Genomic DNA, 23,887 nt, shown 5'->3' on the forward strand with positions numbered 1-23,887 from the left:
CTACTATAAATTCTATATTTAAATTATATTATGATTATATTTATCCAAACAAAAAAATTTATATATTCTAAAATTTTAATCACGTAATTTGTGAATTTCAAAAATCAACATTTTGGCCAACATTCAGACAATATTTCGGGGTTGGGTATAAATGCCAAACGGGGGTATGAATAGAATTTCCTATCCAATTATCCGTTACTATTACTAGTCCCCATAATTTGTTAACAGCTAACAGTCCACTAATAAGATGCTTCAGTCTGATTGATCCTCAATATCAGCTAACAGTCCACTGGTATGCGAATATGCGCTACGCCTCTCGAATTCGTTTTTCTTTGATTTTGTAGTAACTAGTAAGATAATCGAAGTGATCGATTTTGTTTCTAGGATTCAATTGTGGGTACAGTTTTGGATAGGCCATGGCTTCTTCTTTGGCGGGTCAACTTGTTTTTCCCTTGGAGAATGGATATCAGGTGTGGGAGGACCAATCTGTCATCAAGTGGAGGAAGAGAGATTCACATGTCACTTTACGTTGCCATGATTCAATTGAAGGTGAGAAAGAGACAAAAATCACTAAACCATTTCAGTTTCAGTGTCTTACTTGAATTAACAGTGTTTTCATGTTGCTGGAAATTTGTTTTGTTAAATTTTGATTTTTTTTTTCTTTTAAGTGTTAAGTTAACTGATGGATTTTGTTTTGGGGGTTTACTCTGTAAATGGGGTTGGAATATAAATCTTTGATTCAGAATCGTATTAAATTTCGGATGTGTAAATTTCAGATGTGTAAAATTTTATGGTGGGTTTAGGATTATGAATGGTGGGTTTAGGATTATGAATGTTGGGTTTTGTGAGTTTTGTCATTTGGTAGATTTAGTATGAAGTACACATACATTATAAATGCATTTAGCTGTTTCATTTATTATGGATTTCAGGTTGTACATGCAATATTTATTATTTACTTTGGGAATGATGATTTGGCAATTCATTTAGCTGTTTGGGCTTCGCAAAATTACACACACACACACACACACACACACACGAGTACACATAATATGTATGCATGTATGTATGTTTGTGTTAGTGTTCAATCTCAGCTGTATTTGGTTTATTACAGGAATGCAAATTAGATTCTTTTAGGAAATTGAAAAATCTTCTAAATGCATGTCTTCCAAGGATTTGGTGCTTCAATCTGAATTCTGATTGTTGTTTTGATCCAACAGTAGCCCTTGTTGAATTCCTCAAATGGCTCATACATAAAAACCTGAAATGGTTCATAAATAATTAAATTGATCTTACCATTTATAAGCACCTTTTTACATTGTTGATAATTTGTTGATTCTTCTAGCATCTTATCTCTTACTTTAAGAAGATATCTGATGTTCTGTATGTTGTGTAGGATCTCTTAAATACTGGTATGAACGCAATAAAGTGAATTTTCTGGTATCCAACTCTGCTGTTTGGAATGATGATGCTGTTCCAGGAGCTCTTGATAGTGCAGCTCTTTGGGTCAAGGGGTTGCCTTTTGTGAAGTCTTTGTCAGGCTATTGGAAATTTTTCTTGGCTTCCAGTCCTAGAAATGCACCTGTCAATTTTTATCAGACTGCATTTCAGGATTTTGAGTGGGAAACTTTGCCTGGTAAGTATATATGTTTCTTTCAATTTTCTTTCTCCTTTAAAACCTAACACACATATATATATATATATATTTATAGTATATACAGAGAGCTTCCTTGCAGAAAAATAGAGAATTCAGAAACCATTTAACCATTTGATAAAATAGTGATCATCTTAGTGTTTACTGGAAATACTGTTTTTGTCTATTTATTTTATCACAATTAGATGTCTTCATGTTTTTCAATTTGTCTAATTATTTTGTAAGGATGTTCCTGGAATTGAGACTTAAAAGAATAGACAGTTTGGATTATTAAACTACAATTGAGAGCGGCCCTTACAATGTGCCGAGCTCTCGGAGAAGAAGAAAAATACACTGCCGAGCACTCGGCAATGGCTGCTAAGCGCTCGGCAACAGGAATTCGTGAAAAAAAAAAAAATGCGGGCGTCTGCCCTTGAGAAGGACAGATACATATATATATGTATATATCTATTGGTTAGAATATAAAACTAATAGTTGTATCACATCCTAATAGCTTAAGTTTTTGGGAGCAAAGGTAAACCATTAGTATTAATGCAAGTATGTATGTATGTATCTATAATATAGATTCTATATATATGCATGCATAAGAAAGATCTATTGCATCGCTTTACCATGAGTTTTCTCTGAACTGCTTATCTTTATATCTTCGTAATTTGCAACGCTGTAATATGGCATTCAATGTCATTTTATAGAAACTTGACAGACTTTTGAAGGCATGTTAAGGAATGTTTACGAATACCTGAAATCTTGTGTATCATGTGTACGAACACCCATAAACCTTTTGGGTTATTCTTGTTTAAGCTTGAAGCTAAGTTGTAGGAAAATGATTGACATTAAAGAGGCATTTCAATAATCTTTGATATTTTTTGGTTGATGATATCCTTATTCCTTTTACTGTTTTGAACTTTACCAGTATAGTTATTGGACAAGTTTATGAACTATTTATGTTATTCTTCAATATAATTTTTCCACATCTAAGGCATGTAATTCTTATCCTACAACCATGTCTCATGATTTTATTTTCTCTCTAATGGAACAGTTCCTTCAAATTGGCAGATGCATGGGTTTGACAGGCCTATTTATACAAATGTTGTATATCCATTTCCACTTGATCCACCTTTTGTTCCTGTGGACAACCCTACTGGCTGTTATAGGACATACTTTCACATTTCTAAAGAATGGAAGGGTATGATCAATTCGATTGTATTGGTACCCATAGCTGATTACTATATTTTGAGGTCTTGGGGTTCTTTTATTTCTTTTATTTTTTTTATAAAATTTTTCAGCTTCTTGGTAAGTATCATATCAAAACTGTACCAGATTCTATCTTCTGCATATTGGAATAAGTATATTTTGAAGTTTGGTATTACTGTAATATGCAACCATTTTTTTAATGTAAATTTGTACAAGAAATTTGTTTATGACCTGAATCTATGTTAATGTGTCAGAAATGCGACTAATAGATTTTTAAATAGGTGTTGGTTGACAAATGGGATGATGCCGGAGCTAAGTTCAAAGTATAATTAAGAATCCCATCCAAGTACTAGCACCATATGTTTAAGAGTCTAATTTTTTTCTGTAATAAATGCAATTTACATTTGTATTTTAGGTTCATTGCATTAGATGTCATGAATTATGTCTTTTAGCATTTAAGTGTATTAATTTGGGTTTTTTCAGTGATTCATATATGTACCAGTGGCTCTATAAAAGGGGTACTTTGTAAGCTTTGAAATTAAGTTAATGGTAAGAGATATTAAAGTTCCTGCTTGTGTGTAAAGCATGGGTTGACTTGGAGTGAGTCCAAGGCACCTTCATTGTAATGATGAAGGCTGGTGCGATGTTGGATTTTTTTTTTTTCTAATTTCTCTATTGGAGTGATTCCAAAACGCCGTTGGATACCAAAATGATGTAGGATAATAGTCAGAGAAAGGAAGAAAAGAGAGATCTGAACTCACTCTGGCCTTTGGCATTGCATCAAAGGTGTTATGGAATCACTCCAATTGAGAAATTAGAAAAATTCCAGCATCGCACCAGCCTTCAGCATCACATTGAAGGTTGACTTGAACCAAGCCAACTTATGTTTCACACAAAAGCAGGAACTTTAATTTCTTTCACCATTAAATTAATTTCAAAGTAGCCCTTTTATAGAACCATTGATAGGCTTTTTTGCTTTTTATTTTTTTTATAACCCTTTGAAGATTATAGAGGGGTAGGGGTGGAGGAACTTTGGGAGAGAGTAAGGTGTTTTGGTCTTCACTGTGGGCTTTTGTTTCGATGAAATTTAACGGCCTATCTTTTCTTCTGTAATGTTGGATTGGAGGGCAGCTGCAGGTTGAATTTTATTGTTGTCCAGTTAATTTTGTTTATTCATTAGAACTATATTTCTGATGTAATGTTCTGTCTCATTCTTTCTGTATGTCTGTCATTGTTGCTGTATTTCTGATGTGGATTTCTTGTCTACAGCGCTGTTTTTTTCCTTCTCAAAGTTGATAAATAAAATTGGTTTCTATTAAAAAAAGAAGAAACTTTTATTAACAAAAAAGACAAATGGTACAGGATTGTGAACAAGATGTTCACCTAAAGTACAAAGCCATATTAACAACACTACAAACAAGATCCAAGAAGATACACAAACAGCCTAACTGACCGCAGCCTTCCAATCTAATAAAATAGCAGAAAGAGAAACATCTCTAAAAACAGGTGCCATTGATGGCCAAAGTGACAACCAAAACGAAATAGAGCCATTGGTAGATGAATCATTGAAAGGACTCAAATTCTGGAAAGGCATAATTCATGACACCTAATGCATTCATCATGTGACAGAATGACACTAAGACAATAAATATAAGACTCCAAAGCAATGAACTTAAAAGACGTGTAAATTGCATTTATTATAGAAAAAAAAAGTACAAAGACTCTTAAACATATGGTGCTTGGTACATGGATGGGGATGTTCAATATACTTTGAAATTGGCCACTGCATCACGGGATCTTTGCTGTATCTACATACAAATGTATGCATGTACCTATATATATATATATACACTTTGGTGTTTTAGCTGCATGACACCCCTGAACTCTGTTGATTACGTTGATAAAACCATATATTTAATGTGATCCACGGTGAGCCACGATGTCCTGCAATATAAAATTTTGGGTATATATGTGTCTGTGCGTGCGTGTGTGCATGAATGTTTTCTGCTGTTTCAAGCTAGGAGTACTTATATTGATTAGCATTTGACAGGGCGTAGGATTTTGTTGCACTTCGAAGCTGTTGATTCTGCCTTCTGTGCGTGGATAAATGGGATCCCTATAGGATATAGGTAATAAGTACTTGTAAGGACTTTTGTGAATTATCATAATTATACTGAAGCAGATGCTTACCTTCTATACTCTATACGTTAAAGTTTCATTCATGGAGTCTTCTCAGTGTGCATTAACTGTTTTCACTGACCATTTATATTTTTTTTTACATGGAAATTATCTCAGTAAGGTAGAGGTTCACAGATTAAGTGCACCTACATTAGTGGATAAGAGTTATGGAGAGTGAGTTTAAGATGCTAACAGAAGATATTCTTTTGCAATCTACAATTGAATCATTTCATGGTTGTTTAATCAGTTAGGATGTCAGTGGAGTCTAGTTTACTTTTTTCACAGTGAAAGAAAATGAGTCCTAACCTATGTATTTGAGATAGTCAGATGCATCCTTGTCAGTCTTATGGATCATGTCAATCAAGTACTTGCTACATCAAAGTGAAGAATGCCATTTTTATAAGGGTTGCATGGTTTGGTTGGAATCCCCTGCCAGATACATTAACAAACTTTTCAATATTGTGCTAGGTCAGTCAGGACAGTAGACTTCCTGCCGAATTTGAAATAACTGATTATTGTTATCCGTGCGGTACGGAAAAGAAAAATGTACTAGCTGTTCAAGTATTTAGATGGAGTGATGGATCTTACCTTGAAGATCAAGATCATTGGTGGTTATCTGGCATTCATCGTGATGTGCTTCTTATTTCCAAGCCTCAGGTTTGTATTAACTTCTTTCTTATATCCTTTTTTTAATTACAATTAGCCTTTAAGAAATGGGCACTTCTTGGAGTTAGTACATCATTGGAGACTGAGGGCAAACATGTATGCATTGATGATTCTTGTGGTTACTTCTCTGTAATTATTCCATTTCTTCTTAAGTCAGTTTACAGATATGTTTTATAACAAATAAAACTCATGTACATCCTGCGAGTCATTATTAATCTTTGCCAACTCCCTTTCCCCGTTCTGAAAAATCGACATGTGCACTTGGACAATGTAATGCTATAATGTGCACTTGGAAGTCTGACTGAGTTCATTGATGCGCTAATCCTTATTTTATTATAATTAAACATATGGATTATCCAAACTATTTCCTTGTTATCTTGACTATGTAAAATAAAAATTTTGGTGCTGACTTTACTGGAGCATTGCATAACATTAAATCTTTGAAAATAACTGATGTGCAGGTATTCATTGCAGACTATTTTTTTAAATCAAATCTGGCTGAAGATTTTTCATATGCAGACATACAGGTAAGTGTTTATTAATTGAAGAAGGATCTTTTTGTGTTTAATTAGTAATAAATACAAACATAGTATTTTGTACTTTTGTGACTTTTGTCTAGTTGGTGGACCTCTAGCCTATGGCTGGACAGTATTTTGTAATCCATTGACTTTTATATGATAAAGTCTTCATTTCTTATGATAACAAATAAAAAGTACATGAAATGGTTTATGTGCTTGGGCTTGGAAAGTTATTGCCTGTTTTTTTTTTTTGGCTTTTAATGGGGTGAATTGTCTGTTAATGGTTTTTATTCATACTATCTAATTATATTTGTGTATGCTCGCATTTTTTTAATATCCCATTGTCTATTAAATGTACATTGTCATTGATTTATCAGTCATGCCTTTGGAATCTACCCTTTTATGAATATGCAATATGATGAGATTATGTTCTCTTCTCAGTGCTACATGGAAAACACTTTAAAATCTTGTTTTTGTCCACTTTTTATCCAGGTTGAAGTGAAAATTGATAACTCCCGGGAAACATGTAAAGATAATGTTCTTGCCAACTTCATTATAGAAGCTGCATTGTTTGACACTGGGAGTTGGTACAGCAGTGATGGACATGTTGATCTGCTCTCATCTAATGTGGCTAATATAAAGCTTAATATCTCACCCAGCACAAGTCTTGGATTTCATGGTTATTTGCTCGTAGGGAGACTGGACATGCCAAGACTTTGGTCTGCAGAGCAAGTGAGGAAGCTCAGTTCATTAATTTATTTTCTTTCTTCATATTTTGTTCTTAAGCTAAATCATTTTAAGCAATATATACTTTCCTAATTATTAGTATTATGAACTTCATTGAGTCATTGATGCCTTCTAAAAATGTCTGTCATGTGGTGGAACCGTGGAAGTGGATTCCCTGGCACTGGGAATATTTTAAGCAAATGAGTAATTTTTTTGTGTGCTGCACCTTTTTGTGTATATAACTTTGCTTTCTTTTTCTAGATGTGTAGGAAACATTGGATTGATCATTATAATGCCTTGTTAAATACATAAATTATATACAGTCTGTAGAATAATTGGATTTTTCTTGTTCGTATAACACCAGAGTTTGTGCAAATTTAATTTTATCTTAAAATTCATGTTATTGTGAATACTATGTAGGAGAGTACAAAACTTTCTTCCTTATGCAGCTGGGCTCTACTAAGCATTAGTTAGGATTAAGGTTTAGTCAAGTTGTGTGGAGACTATGAAGTTGGTACTTTCCTACATGGTTTTTACATTCTTTCTCCATTGAAGCATGGATACTCCAAAAATAATTGGTGAATATGTAAAAAGACCACATAAATAAGAAAAGAGAAGCTCTTCCTTTCTACTTTTTGGTGTGACACAACAACAAAGGGTCAAAGGGGATAGGGCTTTCTGGTTGCATCCTATAGGGGAGAAGAAGAGCTGAAGAAAGGATATGAGAAAGGGGCTCACCTGAATATCTATCAGTTGCATACCTGCATCCCTTTAGCCCTTTGTTATTGCACCAGAAAGTAGATAAAGAAGAGCTTCTCTTTTCTTATTTATGTGTTTTTTATTTTTTATTTTTTTCCATATTGACGGAGTAGTTTTTTTGTTTCCATGCGATTTGAGTTTAGCAGGTTTTGTGTTACACAATTTAGTTTTAACACTTTTGACTTCTCCTCCCTACATATATATTGCATCCTAATGTCTTAACCGGTTGCTTACATTCATCCACAGCCAAATCTGTACACTCTTGTTGTTATACTGAAAGATGCATCTGGCAACATTGTGGAGTGTGAATCATGCCCAGTAGGCATACGACAAATATCAAAAGCCCCTAAACAACTGCTTGTTAATGGGAATCCAATAATAATTAGGGGTGTGAACAGGCATGAGCATCATCCACGTCTGGGGAAGACAAACATGGAATCCTGCATGGTTAAGGTGACACCTAATTTAGTTACCTTTGTCCTCTGCTTTCCAAGTTGATGTTGCAACTTGAGGTGATGGCCTGTTTACTGTATCTATATTTTCATCACTATTCTGTGTACAGGATTTGGTTTTAATGAAGCAATACAATATCAATGCTGTGAGAAACAGCCATTATCCCCAACATCCCCGCTGGTATGAGCTTTGTGATTTGTTTGGCATGTACATGATAGATGAAGCCAATATTGAGACCCATGGTTTTGATCTTTCTGGACATGTGAAGCATCCTACATTGGAACCCAGTTGGGCTACTGCAATGATGGACCGTGTGATAGGCATGGTTGAGAGAGACAAAAATCATGCTTGCATTATCTCTTGGTCCTTAGGAAACGAATCTGGATATGGACCTAATCATTCTGCTTTAGCTGGTAACCAGTTTTCTTTAATCATATTTGATTTTGGTTGAGCTTTGAAGAACTTCCATATAAAGTTATCTATTCTTCATTAGAAAAAATTCAGCATATATAAATATTATTTAATTATCCTATGGACATAGACATAGCTCTTCTAGTGGCTCCGAAGGAAAGCACACATGCTTTTCGGGGTTAGTTAATTACCAATCATGTTAGGCCTTTACAGGGAAACTTTCTAAAGGGCGATTATTGTTTTGGTACTTTTAATGCTTATAGATTATAGTGGGCTAAGGCTTTAAAGTTTAATGTTTGAAATAAAGAAGTTTGTTTCTGTTTCAAATTAATGAAAGAATTTAATGACAATTTAGTATGTTTGTGCTAAGTGGTTTTGGGTTGAAATAAAGAAAACTGTTTGCTGTGTTTTGTGTAAAGGAGATAGGGCAAGTGTGAGTCGTGTTTCTAAATTTCCATTTTACTAAGCCTGTGTTGGAGGCTGTTTAGGGAGGCAAATGTGACTTTGGTTGTCCCAAGAGATTATTCTCTTTACTGCCTGAAAAGCATAGGGTCGCAGGGAGGGGTAAGAAAGCTGAAGTGGTCTGGGGCTGCATTGTATTGGCTATAGTATAGGTAGTTTGGTGGGAACTAAATAGAAGGATTTTTGAAGGATATGAAGGAGAGCGAGTGGAGGAACTCTGGTAAAGAATTTGTTTTAGTCCTCTCTTTGGGCTTCGGTTGCCTGGGAGTCCAAAGAGCTTTCGTGTCAGTCCATCTATTTAGATTGGAAAGCAGCTGTGAGTTGATGGTTACAGTCAGTATCGTTTTTGTGTCTTGGGATTTGGTATAATGGCTTTCCAGCTTTTAGCTTCTGTACAAGGATTCTTCATGTAAAACTGCAATCTTATTTAGTTTCGTCTCTGTTGCTGTGGACTGCTTGTTCACATATTTTAATTACCTTTGGATAAATAAAAATCGTTTCTTCTCGAAAGGAAAAATAAAAAATTGCTTGTTGTATTCCCAGGAAAGTCAAAATCATGTAGTCAGCAAAGCTGGGATAGGATAAACTTCTTTAGAGGAAACGTACCATTTTTTTTATTTTATAAAAAGGAGGTAATGATACAATCAGGGTAAACTGGGTGTAGAAAGATCACTCAATCATTACAAGAACAATGGAAATAACAAAAAAAAAAAAAAAAGAAGAAGAAGTTAGTGTTAAAATTATGCTGGCAGTGGCTAGCAGCTCTTCACAAAAGTGAAGAAATTTTAAAAGAAATCAGGAAACTTGGAAGTTTCACAAGTAGGAGTCTCATCTAGAGAAAGGTAAATGGACTCACCATAAAGAAAAATGGAAAAGAGCAGAACTTTCTGAAAATTTCTTTAATGATAGTTCTTCAGGTTTCATTACAATAATTTCAAATGTAGAAGCACACAACTAATAAAATATTCAAAACTTTGGAACTTGTACTTGACAAGGGAAAAGACTTCTTAAATTTTTTTGATGAGAAACAATACTTTTATTAATGAAGAAAGAAATACAACACAGGACAATATGTCCATTGTTCAAAAGTCACACGTAACACCCAAAAACTTTAACAAACAGTAAGACAGAGACTACCAAGACTACATTATAGCTGCACTCCTTCTCAATCATTAAGAAAAGACTTCTTAATAATTAAGCAACACTTGTGCTTAGCACAGTGTCAGTTGGCTCAGTGTTAACTGTTAAGTTCTCCTTCTCAAGGCCTGTGTTTGAGCCTCACCACTGAACATGATGGACAGATCTTGGACTACATTTCTTTCTTGAATTGAGAGAGTTCCTGCGAATCTCCCCATCTAGGGCCTTCTTGTCAACCAGTATATTCAGTAGTAAATCTCGTAATGGCCCTTGGAGTGGCTTTAATAAGTTTTTTACCTTGAAATGATGACGGACTTGGGTTCAAAAACTTTGAAAATAAGGAAGTAATGGTCAAGAGTTGGCAATAATTTGTGGATGGGATTACAGTAGAGAAGGTGAATTTTGTGGAAAGAAAGAAGCCTGCATTCTACTTTTTAATAATTCTTGATTATTAAAGTTCTGGCATCTGAAGTTAATCATTGTGCGGGAATTGTATGAGTAGGCTTACTAAAAGTTGGGTTAGTCAGTTCAGATCACCTTTTCTATAGATTGGATTATATTCCTTGTCTATCTATTTCTGTACTTTAATTTTTATTTTTTAAACTGACAGTGTTTCTTATTAAAAAGGATTATGATCACCTTTTCTTCTTAAAGATTTGAACAGTATAATTGAAGTTGCTTCCAAGGCATCTCCATTTCCCCATCTTTTCCTATCACTTATTCTTTTGGAGACTCACTTGAATTTAGGTTGGGTTCGTGGAAAGGATCCCTCACGGCTGTTGCATTATGAAGGGGGCGGATCCAGAACCCCATCTACAGATATTGTTTGTCCCATGTATATGCGGGTTTGGGACATGGTGAAGATTGCGAAAGATCCAAATGAAACACGTCCTTTAATATTGTGCGAGTATGTAATTTTGAATTCTTACTATTGTTTTAATGAAGCTTGTTGGTTTGCCATTATTCCCAAAAACTTAAGTTATTAGGATATGAGCCAACAATTATGTTATATATTTTAACACTCCTCACATGTGCGCCTCTCACTACTAAAGTCCAACATGTGGAATTCAACTTAGATGGGGAGGTTGCAATTTATTGATTTGAACTCATAATCTCCTCCTTTAATTCCATGATTAATTTTGTTAGTTTACCACCATTCCAAAAGCTTAAGTTGTTAGGTTATGGTCCAACAATTGTTTTATATTCTAAAATGTTTTTTATTTTGTGAAGTTGTGCAAGATGCCTCTGTTTATGCTCATGGCCTAGCAAATTTCTTGACATAAGCATTATGATAAAACAATGGCAGGTATTCACATGCAATGGGAAACAGCAATGGGAATATACATGAATATTGGGAAGCAATTGATAGCACATTCGGTCTCCAAGGAGGCTTTATCTGGGAATGGGTTGATCAGGTAAAGTATCCTTGGTGTCCTTAAGAAATACATCCTTGGTGTCCTTAAGAAATACAGTGATGATACATCAAGCCTACTTTAAAAATTGGATTTCATGCCATCTCACACTCTTGCAACCCCATTTAATTTATTTGGCATACCCACATAACATAGAACAGTAGAATTTGATTTAGCTTTGTTGGAAATACAACATCTGGGTGCATCACAATGATACTGCATACTTAGTATGCGGTTCACAGAAATTTAAGAGTTATTGCAGTAGGGAAATGTCCATAGACATGCCACTTGCTCAACTTCCATAGAGGTACTTCATGCTCTATGTAGACACAGAAAGAGGCATGAACCTGGATTCAGGGTCCTTGTAAAGGTCCTGTCACTTTTGTATACATGTAAATATTTAGGTGCACACACACGCACACACACACACATATATATATATACACATGCAGGCCCCTTAAAGTGTGGGATCCCTCATGGGGGCCCACTCCATATAGTATTTCAACTATCCAAACCGTCTATTTTTTAAGTCTATATTCAAAGATCATCCTTGTAAAAAATTAAGCAAATCAGAAACCATTAAGCTATCAAAATTTGATCAAATAAATAGACGAACAAAATATTTTCGATAAACACTTGAAATGGTGATCATTTAATCAATGGTTAAATGGTTTCCGATTAACCTAATTTTTTGCAAGCACAATCCTTCAATGGAGACAAAAAAAGTAGACGGTTCCGATTATCAAAATACAATATGGAGTGAGCCCAATGAGGGATCCTACAAATAAGCCTAAATGTGGGGATCCCACACTTGAAGGCCTCTGTATACACCTGTATGTATACATATATATATATATATATATATGTATGTGTGTGTGTGTGTGTGTGTGTGTGTGCTGTTTTCAAAAATAAAATCACACCATATTTATAAATGTTTTTTTTTTTTTTTTTTAAAAGCAACTCAACTTTATAAACTTTATGCATATTTATAAATGTATGAAGTTCTCTTATAAGCTATAACTTGAAACTTGTTGTCCTTTCATTGTCATTATACAACCTTGTAAGAGTTGTATCTTATTTACAAGGGCACTCTTAGCTACTAATCATTGACTAAAATCATGTATTATTCAGGGGAACAAAAGACATTGTCAATTTTCCCACATCCATCTGAATTCCCATATTCATTTTCCTGTTTCTTTTCTTTCTACAAGTTCCAACCTTAAATTTCTATGTTGAATAACTAATCCTTGTGCTTGTGCATCCCTTTGCCGTCACCAGGCCTGTGCATCTTTCCAAAACATGTAACATTGTATTGTCTGAATCTTGCCTTTCCCCCATGTCATAGATTCCTATGTCTACGTCCCTGCTACATAATAAGGTTAATAACAATAGTCCATTGTATTAACTTTTGGCAAATGAGCAACCACTGTGACATGTCTCAGGTTTTAGGTTACATTAACTAAAGCACATTCATAAAGCACATAATGAATAATTTGGTTTGGCTTAGTTCTTACTTCCATGGTCAAAGATGACTAAGATGAGTGAAGTACTTGGAAAAGTGATGACCCCTTTAGATTTGTATCTTTTGTAGATTTCCTGTACTCAACACGATTCCCACAATAATGCCAACCCATCTCATGTAATCTAAGTAGAATATCGAAGTCTTTTGTTGCTAAGCTAATTCTTAAAATGTACTCTTCTCTCTCTCTCTAACACGCGCACACACACACACACATTCTTAGTTCTTTTATTTTTTTGTCCATTCTTAGTTGTTAGAAGTAGAAAGTATATCAGGGGGTAATTGGTTTTTCTCTTTTATAATTAGAGCCTATTGAAGGATAGTGCTGATGGTAGTAAACATTGGGCATATGGGGGTGACTTTGGTGATGTTCCTAATGATTTGAACTTCTGTTTGAACGGCATTGTGTGGCCGGATCGAACTCCTCATCCTGCACTGCATGGTAAGTTGATGATTTATGTCATACTTAGAACTAGCACTGCCCTTGGAGTTCTTTAAGATAAAATTTGTTTGTCTTATCAATTAAATCATGACTCATGGATGATGGCTTTGATTGTTTTTTTCAGAAGTCAAGTACGTGTACCAACCAATCAAGGTTTCATTTAGGGAAGGAACACTAAAGGTACTTCTCACATACTCAGCATTTACGTATTGTTATTGAATACCTCTTTACCTGAAATTCACCTTGCAGATAACAAATAACCACTTTTATGATTCAACACAAGGATTGGAGTTCAGTTGGGCTGCTCATGGGGATGGATGTAAACTTGGATCTGGCATTCTATCTCTTCCCTTGATTGAACCTCAGAAGAGTTTTGATATTGAGTGGCAATCAGCTCCGTGGTATACTCTATGGACTTCGTCATTTGCAGAGGAACTTTATTTAACAATAACTGCTAAGCTTTTGCATTCCACATGCTGGGTTGAAGCTGGTCATGTCATCTCATCTACACAAGTCCAGTTGCCTGCCAAAAGAGAGATTGTTCCTCACGTAGTTGCTCTTGCTTCGTACCTACTTGACACTAAAGAATGAAGTTTGTATCTTTCACTATATTGATAACCTTTTCACAATTGATATTGGTTTCCAGGTCATCAAGACTAAAGATGCTACATTCATTGGTGAAATTCTTGGGGATACACTTAGAGTCAGTGGACAAAATGTTTGGGAGATAATATTTAATGTTCAAAGGGGAACAATTGAAAGCTGGAAGGTATTAAACACCGTTGTTCTTTTTTTTTTGTTTTTCTTTTCTTTTTTTAGAACAATTTGGAGCTTGTTTAGAATCCCCCATAACAATTTTCTTCCACTTTAAAAATCAAAAGTAATTTTGACAACTATTTCATTCTTTCCTACTAACAAGTCTTCAGTTTTTGGACAATCGATTATACATTATTGCTGTCAATTCCCTGTCTCTGATAAACCAGCATTAAGTCTTACAAAAAAAAAAAAAAAAAAACCAGCATTCATGAATGAAATTCATGCTTCTTTAACACATTAACATGAAACAGATTGTAGTATTGTCTCAAACAACCCCAGCTATACTAAACATCTTATGATGCTTCTCTCGTTAACAAATTTCATTTTTGATCTCCTCTCTCTTTTCGAATTACTTCTGGTGGCCTCCATATATCGTGTGTATGTACATAAATTTCTTCATATATGTGAGAATAGAAGGATGCATGTAATTTCTCTTCAAAGAGAACCATTTTATTGTTGAACTGAAGAAAACTCGTTTTCCTTTTTAAGCATTTGACTAGAATTCTCAGGTGGTAACCACTTTTTTCACAGAATTTCCTTGAAGGCTTCTTGCATGCCTTTAATTTTTGATGGTTTTTATCAATTTTTTTTTTCTTTTCTACCCTTTATCCTTCTTAGTTGGACAATAAAAGAGTGATTGTCACAAAGTATTTGGGTAATACAGAAACATGCTTTTGAAAACCAAATGAAATATGCATAATTGTTTGGAACCGTTTCATTTCAAATGTTTTTATAGAAGTAATTTAATGTACCTCGTGTATTACTTTGTTCTACATGAAAGCATGTGAGGTTTTTAGGGGAAAGATGTAGTCTGCATTGCTTATGGGATAAGGCTAGATTTTAAGATTTGCTTTGGGCATCTGTTTCAAATCCGTTTCATGACTAGCCCTCTGTCTCGTAACTCGGATTGGGAGGCTGCTGTCTCTTAGGTTTCATGATAGTTTCCTGGTTGTTATGTTTTCTGCTTGGATAAATGTTTGACTCTTCATCTTTTTTTGCTAAGGATGTTTCGTCTCATTAAGGGTTTTTATTTGTGGACTACTGGTCCACTTTAATTGTACATTGCAATTTTTATTAATGTACTCAATTCTGTTTCGTACTAAAAAATAAAATAAAATTCTCTGTGGTAAAAAATGGTAGGTTGAAGGAGTTTCTTTGATGACGAAAGGCATATTTCCATGCTTTTGGCGAGCACCCACAGATAATGACAAAGGAGGAGGTCCCAGTAGTTATATCTCCTTGTGGAAAGCTGCTCATATTGATAACCTTCATTATATTACCAAAAGCTGTTCTATACAGAATAAGACCGACCATCTTGTGAAAATAGCTGCTGTTTTTCACGGTGTTCCAAAGAGCGAGGAGGGTACATTATCTGAGGTGGAAAACAGAATTTCCTTAATTGAAATTGATGTGGTTTACACAATTTATGGTTCAGGGGATGTTATAGTTGAATGCAATGCAAGTCCAAGTTCGAACCTTCCACCGCTGCCACGTGTGGGACTTGAGTTCCATCTGGATAAGTCAATGGACCGGATTAAATGGTATGGAAGAGGACCATTTGAATGTTATCCAGACAGGAAAGCAGCTGCTCATGTTGGGGTCTATGAGCAGAAAGTGGGTGATATGCATGTCCCTTATATAGTTCCTGGGGAATGTTCAGGTAGGGCTGATGTTAGATGGGTGACACTTCAAAACAAGGATGGTTTGGGACTCTATGCTTCAGTTTATGGGAGCTCTCCACCTATGCAGATGAATGCAAGTTACTACACCACTGCTGAGCTTGATCGGGCAACACACAATGAAAATCTTATCAAAGGAGAGGACATTGAGGTAATTACATCTTATTCATTTTAGTACCAGTAGATTGTTGAAAATGAGAAAATTTTGGGTGGGACACTCAGTACTATGTGATCAGCAGATGTGGTGGTCTAGCCACTCACAAGAAGTCATGTTTTTAGTTTTTTTTTTTTCCCACTACATACCATGCATTGGGAATGTAAAATAAAGTTTTAAATTTATTATTTATTATAGTAAGTCTGATGACGTTGCTTCTTATTAGTGGTTAGACCGATCACATTATCATGATTGTGTTATGAGCGTCTCACCCAAGTTCTTCTTGCAGAGAGATTATCTATAATGGGTTTTCTGGTGTTGCAGGTTCATCTTGATCACAAGCATATGGGCCTGGGTGGCGATGATAGTTGGTCCCCGTGTGTTCACGACAAGTATCTGACTCCTGCGATTCCATATTCATTCTCAATTAGGTTGTGTCCGATAACTCCAGCTACCTCTGGCGATGACATCTACAAATCTCAACTTCAAAACTAGTAGACATTATGGGCTCGACAACTTGCTACTGTATGATTGACAATGTGGGTGGCCATCTTAATGAGATGTTTCCTTTCTCTTGGTTAGCTCATTTTCAACTAGGGAAAGTAATCATATGTGCTAATAAATAAAGCCAAAACTTGGCAATTACTGTACCTTTCTTCTGTTTGGTTTGGGAGTGTATCTATACAAAATATTTTTTATTCGATAGCTTTTTCGTTGTTAATACTCTTGCAATATTTTTTTTTCTCTACCAAAACCAAAATTGTTTCTGACTACTTTCATTGTTTGTACCAAAAAAGTCTATAGATCATATAAATTACATTGATTCATTAAAGGCTAAAGATGTCAAGATGATGTGAGATCTTATTCAGGTTGGCACGTACACACCAATTAATTATTTACACTTCACAATCTCAAGGTACATGAAAGAAGAAACAAATAAAATAACTAATTTATGTTTGATAATTAGTTATACGGTAATGATCGTGCTCACGTAACTATTCAGCAACGAACTTCAATTATTGAAACCGTCTATATTTTAAGGCATTATTCAAATATTACTCTTGTGAAAAAGTATTCAAATTAGAAACTGTTTAGCCAGTGTATCATTGTCAACATTGTTTAAACTTTATTTGACGAACTATATTTGTCTGCAAGGTTTGGATGACCAAACAATTACTGATTTAATTGATTTTTTACAAGGACGACTCTTGAGAATGGACCTAAAAAATGGACAGTCTCGATTATTGAATTTCCCGCTCTGTAATGAGTGGATGGTTAGATGAGCGGGTGATCATTTCTAATTAAGTTATAATGTTATGTGTAAGTTTACAATGTATATTAAAACTAATTTATACATTATAGATTAGCTTATAATGTATATATAACTTATGGGCAAGATCATAGGACAAATACTTTTACACATACTTTAACAATGATTTTAGACTCTTGAATTTAATTACATTTAAGGGTCTACAAATAAGATCCAGTGGCTATCACTAAGCTATTAAATGATGTGGCAATGCCTTTAAAGTAAAAGAAGTTTTTTGAAAAAATAAAAGAGGTTTTTGTTTAAAAAAAAAAAATACATGACAATAAAAAAAGGAAAAATTTTAGTTTAATCCTTCTAACATTTCTTATTTAGAAAAAAAACTTTATGACTTTTTTTTTTTTTTTTTTTCCAAATAAAGTCCTTAATTTTTCTAAATAAAGTTATTTAATCATTGTCTTGTCAAATAAATATATCATTATTTTTTAATTTTTTGAGGGTATAGGGTACGAGTTAATCTCATACCTTCTTAGGGTATAGAATGAGGTTTGTGGAAACTTTCGCTCAAAATCTCAGAGTTAAAACCTAATATAAAAGCTGACAAACCAGGCCTTAACAAAAAAGTAAAAATGCACTGCCGAATACTCGAAAATAACCGCCGACCACTCGACGCCTGGTATGTGTGAAAAAAATAAAAAATAATATACCAATATTATGTAACATGGAATAATTACAATATTATTGGACTTTAGTTAAAATTTTAAAAGTCATAAAGCTTTAGTAAGTAAATTGTAAAATTAAGGACATAAATGGAAGTTTCCCATAAAAAACCATAAAAAAACAAAAAAGAAAACGAGAAGAACATAACCCCCCCGAAATTATGTATATTAGGGGCATGCTCTGGAGCAAGGTGCATCATTTCACATTAAGCATATTTAAGTTTGAATCCATAAAAGGTGTATCTTCGGTGTTGAAAAAATAGGGCGAGAACAAGATACATTTTTTTTTTTTTTTGGGCCAGTGAGAACAAGATACATTAATCATTGGATCGAGAAGAAAAGATACATTAATCAAATAGCCCTAAATTGTTTTATTTACTACAAACACTGAATTTTATTTGTGGAAAGCAAGTGCATTGGTGACATAACTACTCCATTTAAGCTTATATTTTCCCTGCAAATGGAAATTAAATTTAAATTTGTTTGTTAAACTAATCCATTCAACACAATGGTTGAAATGTGTTAAACATTCATCTTTTGTTTTACTCGGTTTCAGTTTGATTCATTAGATACACCATTATGTGTTTGTTCATTTCTGTGAATATTTAACTACATCTGTCATTGAATTGTCTGGCTTGAACTGGTTTGAACTAACCATAAGTACTTCAGTGCTTTGTTTGTGTTTGAACCGTGTAACATAATCTTTGTACAATAACCAAGTGAAATGGTTATTTATGATGGAAATTATATATTATATAATATTTATCTTTATTATAATATTTAATTTCTAAATATTGAATGAAAATTGTAAAGTCTTGTTGTCCAGTCCAATGGCTGCAATACAATAGTGCTTTGTCCAATAAAGTAATGACACGTGAAATGGTATAACAATATAGTAAGTATAACATTATTCGTTGCCATATTAAAAATGATGTAGTTACTTTTGAATTACAACCAATCAAGTTTGGTCAAATACCAATAGTAGCATTTGTGCAATACTGGTTGTCTCTTTTCAAGTAGTGCAGCCACTTTCCTTTTGCCAAGCGGTGCCACATATTGCAGTAGTTGGTTGTGCTTCTTCACAAGGATGTGTCTGATGCAAAAGTTGCATGTTTCATTGCCAAGAGCCATTGTGTATATTGTTTAGTCTTGTTCTTTCGTAAGCATCTCTTAGGTTCTATATAAACCCATGATGCTCTGTATTATGGAATTAAGTATTTTCTAGTTTCTAGTCACTCTATTCTTCTCCTCGTATCATTTACTGAAGATAGTACAAATATATAATTGGTTTGCTAGAGTCAAAGTTGCAATGCTTCAATTTAGAATTATTGATTGTTGTATCCTGGGAGGACGGACGCCTAAAGAACTGCAAGCACAAGTGCACAGGCGAAATTATGTCTTTAGGACATTGCAATATGCAAGCCTTAATCACAATATGTTAGTATTTCTTTGTGTCTATTTTTCCTTTTACTTAATTAAAGTGTGTATACATTTTGTTGTTTTCTTATTATTATCTATTATTGAAATTTCCTTTTATCAAATTCATATTTCTGATTATTGTTCCAACAATTTATCTATTTTATGTTCCTTATTGAAGTTCCTAATAGATTTGATATGTTGTGAATGGAAAACAAATGGTGCGTGGGAATTATGAGGCATAAATCAAAAAGATGAATTTGTGAGTAGGGTCAAAGAAGATGTGAGAATTGAGAAGTTAGTTCCTTGTTGTTTGGTCACAAAAATGGGCCCCGACCACGTGTCAAGCTAGAGGGCTGCCACGTGGCACTAGGGTTGCGAGCGTGCCACCACCGAAGCGGAAAAACAAGGATTTAGCCGAAACAAATGGAAACGGCCTTTTTGGTTATCCGATGACTTCTATTGAGAAGAGTTGATCACTCTCGGTCAGGGGTTCTTTTCTTGCCTAATCTTATGCTAGGACTTCACCTGTCTGTGTTCAATCTTACTCTATGGTGAAACTCGAAAGTTGTGACAATATTACTGAGGGCTATTTGACCTAAATAAAAGCAAAACACTTTGAAATGAAAAGTAAATGTGATGTGATGGAGGTGAGGTTGGTAGCTAATAATGGTTCTCATTACAAATCTAACCATCGCTCAAAGCCCCGTTTGCACAATTTCTCAAATAAATGATAAATAGCTTTAAAATATTTAGAGAAGCTAGAATAAACAAAATAAAACAAGAAAAAATAAATCTGGGAAGTAAATGAACTTCAACTAAGATATAAAAACTAAGAACAATGATATCTTTCCAAGCTTCATTGATGACCTTACATAGGAAAGGAAAATTACTTAAAGACAACGACAAAACAACAAAATAGCGATAAAGATAGTGGATCCAAGGAGTGTAATTTCGATTTCGAGGAAATTTTCGATGGAAATTTCGACGGAAATTTTCGCGGAAATTTCGATTAAAATTTCGCGGAAATTTCGATAAAATTAGACAAAAACGATGGAAATTACTATCAAAATACGAAAATTTTGAAAGAAACTTGACCATATGTTTATTTAACATATTATTTACTACATAGATAAAAAATATTGAAGAAACCAAATTATATAGTAAGTTTCATGTGATATAAGGTAAATATAATGTGCGCTGGATGCAAATACTATTAGAAAAATAGGTCACTGATTAATAATTATATAAATAACACCTCATACCCTAAAACCTAAACTATATACCCTCTATATACCATATATCATGTAAGACTATAACCCCTCATATACCCTATACCATGTAAGGCTATACCCTCTATATATCCTATAAGGCTATACTCTCTATATACCCTATACCGTATATTATTAAATTTACTCAACCCTACCTTCTAAACCATAAACCATCAACAATAAACCACTCCCTAAACCCTAAATTATATTAAACTTATATACTTACAAACTTATATAAAATTATAAACTTAAATACTCCATAGTGATATTTAATTTATAAACTTATATAAAATTACTAAACCCATATTATAGTTTTTCTTTAAAAAAAAAATTGTCGTAGCAGTAATGTTGGAGAGGGTTGGGAAATGTTGAAAATGCCGTAGCAGTAATTAATATTATATGCCAAATCAAATTTGGCAAAGCAGCAAACTAGGCTAACTAATCTAATAAAGTAATAATAATGGCTACAATCCATAACTAAACTATATTGGTTCCAGATCAAGGAAGCCCAAGCCCAAGACACGATCCAATCTACCGAACGGGATTTGGAAAAAAAATGAAAAATAAAAAAAGCAACTTAAACAAGACAAAAGGAGGAGAAGGAGGAGGACTGGAAGAGGACCGGCGAATTAGAGGGAAAGAGTGTGATAACATGGTATAGCATAGGATCTAACTAATTGATACTCTTGGACCCTACATGACGCCGTTTCCAGCGATGCTTAGATTCTTGAAGGGAGTCGTGGGTGGATCTGGGACTGGACCCAAAGATCTTCCCTACAACATCGGCGAAGCCTATCCTTCTGCTTGGGGCTCTTGGACTCACTTCCGGGGCACCTCCAAGGTCGGTCACCTTCTCTTTTTGTCTGTGTTTTATCATGGGTTCGAAATTTCGACGAAATTTGCTGAAAATTTACAAAAATACATGTGTGGCAGCTTCGAAATTTCGGCCGAAATTTAAGCGAAATTTCGCCGAAAAATTATCAAAAATTAATGGGTATATTATAAAATTTCGGGGCTCCCCAAAAACAAAAATTTCGGCAAAATTTTGTCGAAATTTTCGAAATTTCATTCCTAGTAGTACTAACTTACAAATTATCATGCTGTGGATCTTTGTTCTTTAAAGCTAGTAACTACCTGAAGGCAAGGAAAAGTGAAAGAAAATCGTGTAGACTAAGACAAGAAAAAAATTTGAATATTCATACTTGATGACGTGCCTCTTTGGGATCTGGGTTTTTGTGGGGCTTGTTGATGATTCTTTATTCCCTTTGTAGCTTTCTTTTTATACTGTTTTCCAAGGTTAGGATTTTTGGTGACTCCTTTTGGGTGGCCTACACGTGTAGGGCCCCCTTTGATTCTCCTTGGTGACGTCACTAGATTCCCCATGCCTATTTCCTTACTTTGGCCTAAGTCATAGCTTGCCTCGCTACATCTGGAATTTTTTTCTTGGCCGAGATTGGGTTATCCCTGTCGGGAAGTCACAGTCTCTAACTAATCTTGACTTTTCTTGCTGATCTTGTTTACATGGAAAGGCTTGGAAGGTGACACGTGGCGGCTTAAAAGCTGGTTCCAACACCTGCTTTTTTATGATCATAATTTTCTTTAGAATTTATAGACAGAAGAATTAATGTCAATTCATATTCTTGTTTGAGTTTACAAAAAATGCGCAAACTTTGTGCCAAAATCTTTGATTGTGCTTTTCTAAAGGTTTGGCAGTGAGTTTCTAAGATAAGTTTAATATTATTACTATTTTGGTTGTTATCGAAGAATTAGGGGTACCTTTTGCTATTGTTGATGCAAAAATGAGTACATCAACGTAAAAGATGGGTTGTAGGCATAGAAAAGTAGACAATCAAGAACACAAAGAATTTTAGGTGGTTCACCCAACTTGGGCTACATCCATAGTTTGTATATTTTTCCTTTTTCTGTATTTGGAGAGATTACAATTGTATGAGAGCACTAGCTTGTGAAAATGCTGTAAATGTAAATGAAATCAGCCCCCTAAACTCTTAGGGGTAAGGGTGTTTATATAAGAAAATAAACGGGCTATTGGGCCAAGTGGGCAAATGGGCCTTGTATAAGCATCTGATGGGCTTCTTCAAATGGGCCTCCATCTTCAAACTCCTCACTGTGACGCCCAATAGACGGCCTGAGACATCATTCGGTGGTCGGGTCAGGGCCTAGTTTTCTGTGCTTACCGGCTGTTACTCGGCCATAGTGAAAATGTTGCTCTGACCTTTCGTTGACTTGTCAAACCACGTGGCATGTTAGGGTTTTGACAAATGGGACACATGGCAAAACTTTTAGAGGGGTACCAACAATGGGCAAATCATGACCTTGCTGCGTGGCATGTCCTTTCGGTGCCTGCATTAGAGCCACGCGTTGCTTTGTCAACGCATCTGGCGAGTTGTAATGTTTCACATGGCGCACACCAGTCCGAGTCAGCACCTATTTTTATTTTTTTTTTCTATTTATTCTAACTTCAAAAATTAGCCTTGAATAGTAGAGGACTCAGAAAAATATCCCCAAAATTCTATGAACTCGTCTCAATTCATACTATTTATTCACTGGGTCAAAATATTATTTTGACTTCCAAATTTTTTTTTAATTTCCAGCTCCTCAAAATAAATTCTGGAAAATTAAAATAATTCACAAATCATCCATATAATTCAAATAAAAATCTAGAAAATTACCAAAAATGTGAATAACCCCAAAATACATTTGAAAAAATCCTTGGGTCTCACAAACTCGGAGGTCGTTATTAAGTATGATACATTGGTGTGCAAATCATGTAAACCGAAGGCTATGGTTTGGTCCACAATTTGAGCCTAAACTGAACCAAACAGACCTCTGCCAACCCCTACTCATGCCAGCTTCTCTAAAAATACTGCTATGTAAGAAGCTAGAAGCCTAGAACTACCCAGCTCAAACGAGCTTCACTAAACAGAAGCTAGAAGCCTAGAACTACCCAGCTCAAACGAGCTTCACTAAACAGTCCCATCAAAGTTTTAAGGCAACTGGGTAATGAAGAAACAAATGC

At 34.6% G+C, this 23,887-nt stretch overlaps 1 protein-coding gene across 3 annotated transcripts; it reads left to right on the forward strand.

Annotated features, from left to right (window-relative positions):
• The first annotated feature begins 200 nt into the window (after window positions 1-200).
• LOC147283669 (glycoside hydrolase family 2 protein) lies at window positions 201-16,898 on the forward strand. 3 transcript variants are annotated; one of them, XM_086243451.1, is made up of 18 exons: window positions 201-292; window positions 385-549; window positions 1,394-1,633; window positions 2,691-2,837; window positions 4,896-4,974; window positions 5,497-5,680; window positions 6,151-6,216; window positions 6,700-6,939; window positions 7,939-8,145; window positions 8,255-8,558; window positions 10,903-11,062; window positions 11,462-11,570; window positions 13,393-13,528; window positions 13,653-13,708; window positions 13,778-14,077; window positions 14,175-14,297; window positions 15,485-16,174; window positions 16,502-16,898. In XM_086243451.1, the coding sequence occupies exons 2-18, from the start codon at window positions 417-419 to the stop codon at window positions 16,670-16,672; spliced, it is 3,345 nt and encodes a 1,114-aa protein (XP_086099577.1). In that variant the 5' UTR covers window positions 201-292; window positions 385-416; the 3' UTR covers window positions 16,673-16,898. The 3 variants fall into 3 exon arrangements, with proteins under 3 accessions (XP_086099577.1, XP_086099578.1, XP_086099579.1); XM_086243452.1 differs by lacking the exon at window positions 201-292 and having other exon boundaries at window positions 303-549; XM_086243453.1 differs by lacking the exons at window positions 201-292; window positions 385-549 and having other exon boundaries at window positions 1,440-1,633; window positions 2,708-2,837.
• The last annotated feature ends 6,989 nt before the right edge of the window (window positions 16,899-23,887 follow it).

Source organism: Dryas octopetala, chromosome 5 (assembly GCF_963921425.1).
Source record: "Dryas octopetala chromosome 5, drDryOcto1.1, whole genome shotgun sequence".
Classification (NCBI taxonomy): Eukaryota; Viridiplantae; Streptophyta; class Magnoliopsida; order Rosales; family Rosaceae; genus Dryas; species Dryas octopetala.

What these genes read in the sequence shown, in the direction of transcription:
- LOC147283669 (XM_086243451.1), top strand. Translation starts at nt 417, where the DNA reads ATGGCTTCTTCTTTGGCGGGTCAACTTGTTTTTCCCTTGGAGAATGGA. An exon ending in TTCTTATTTCCAAGCCTCAG is followed by an intron (nt 5,681 to 6,150) that starts GTTTGTATTAAC and finishes ACTGATGTGCAG; the next exon opens with GTATTCATTGCAGACTATTT. An exon ending in TCCTCATCCTGCACTGCATG is followed by an intron (nt 13,529 to 13,652) that starts GTAAGTTGATGA and finishes TGTTTTTTTCAG; the next exon opens with AAGTCAAGTACGTGTACCAA.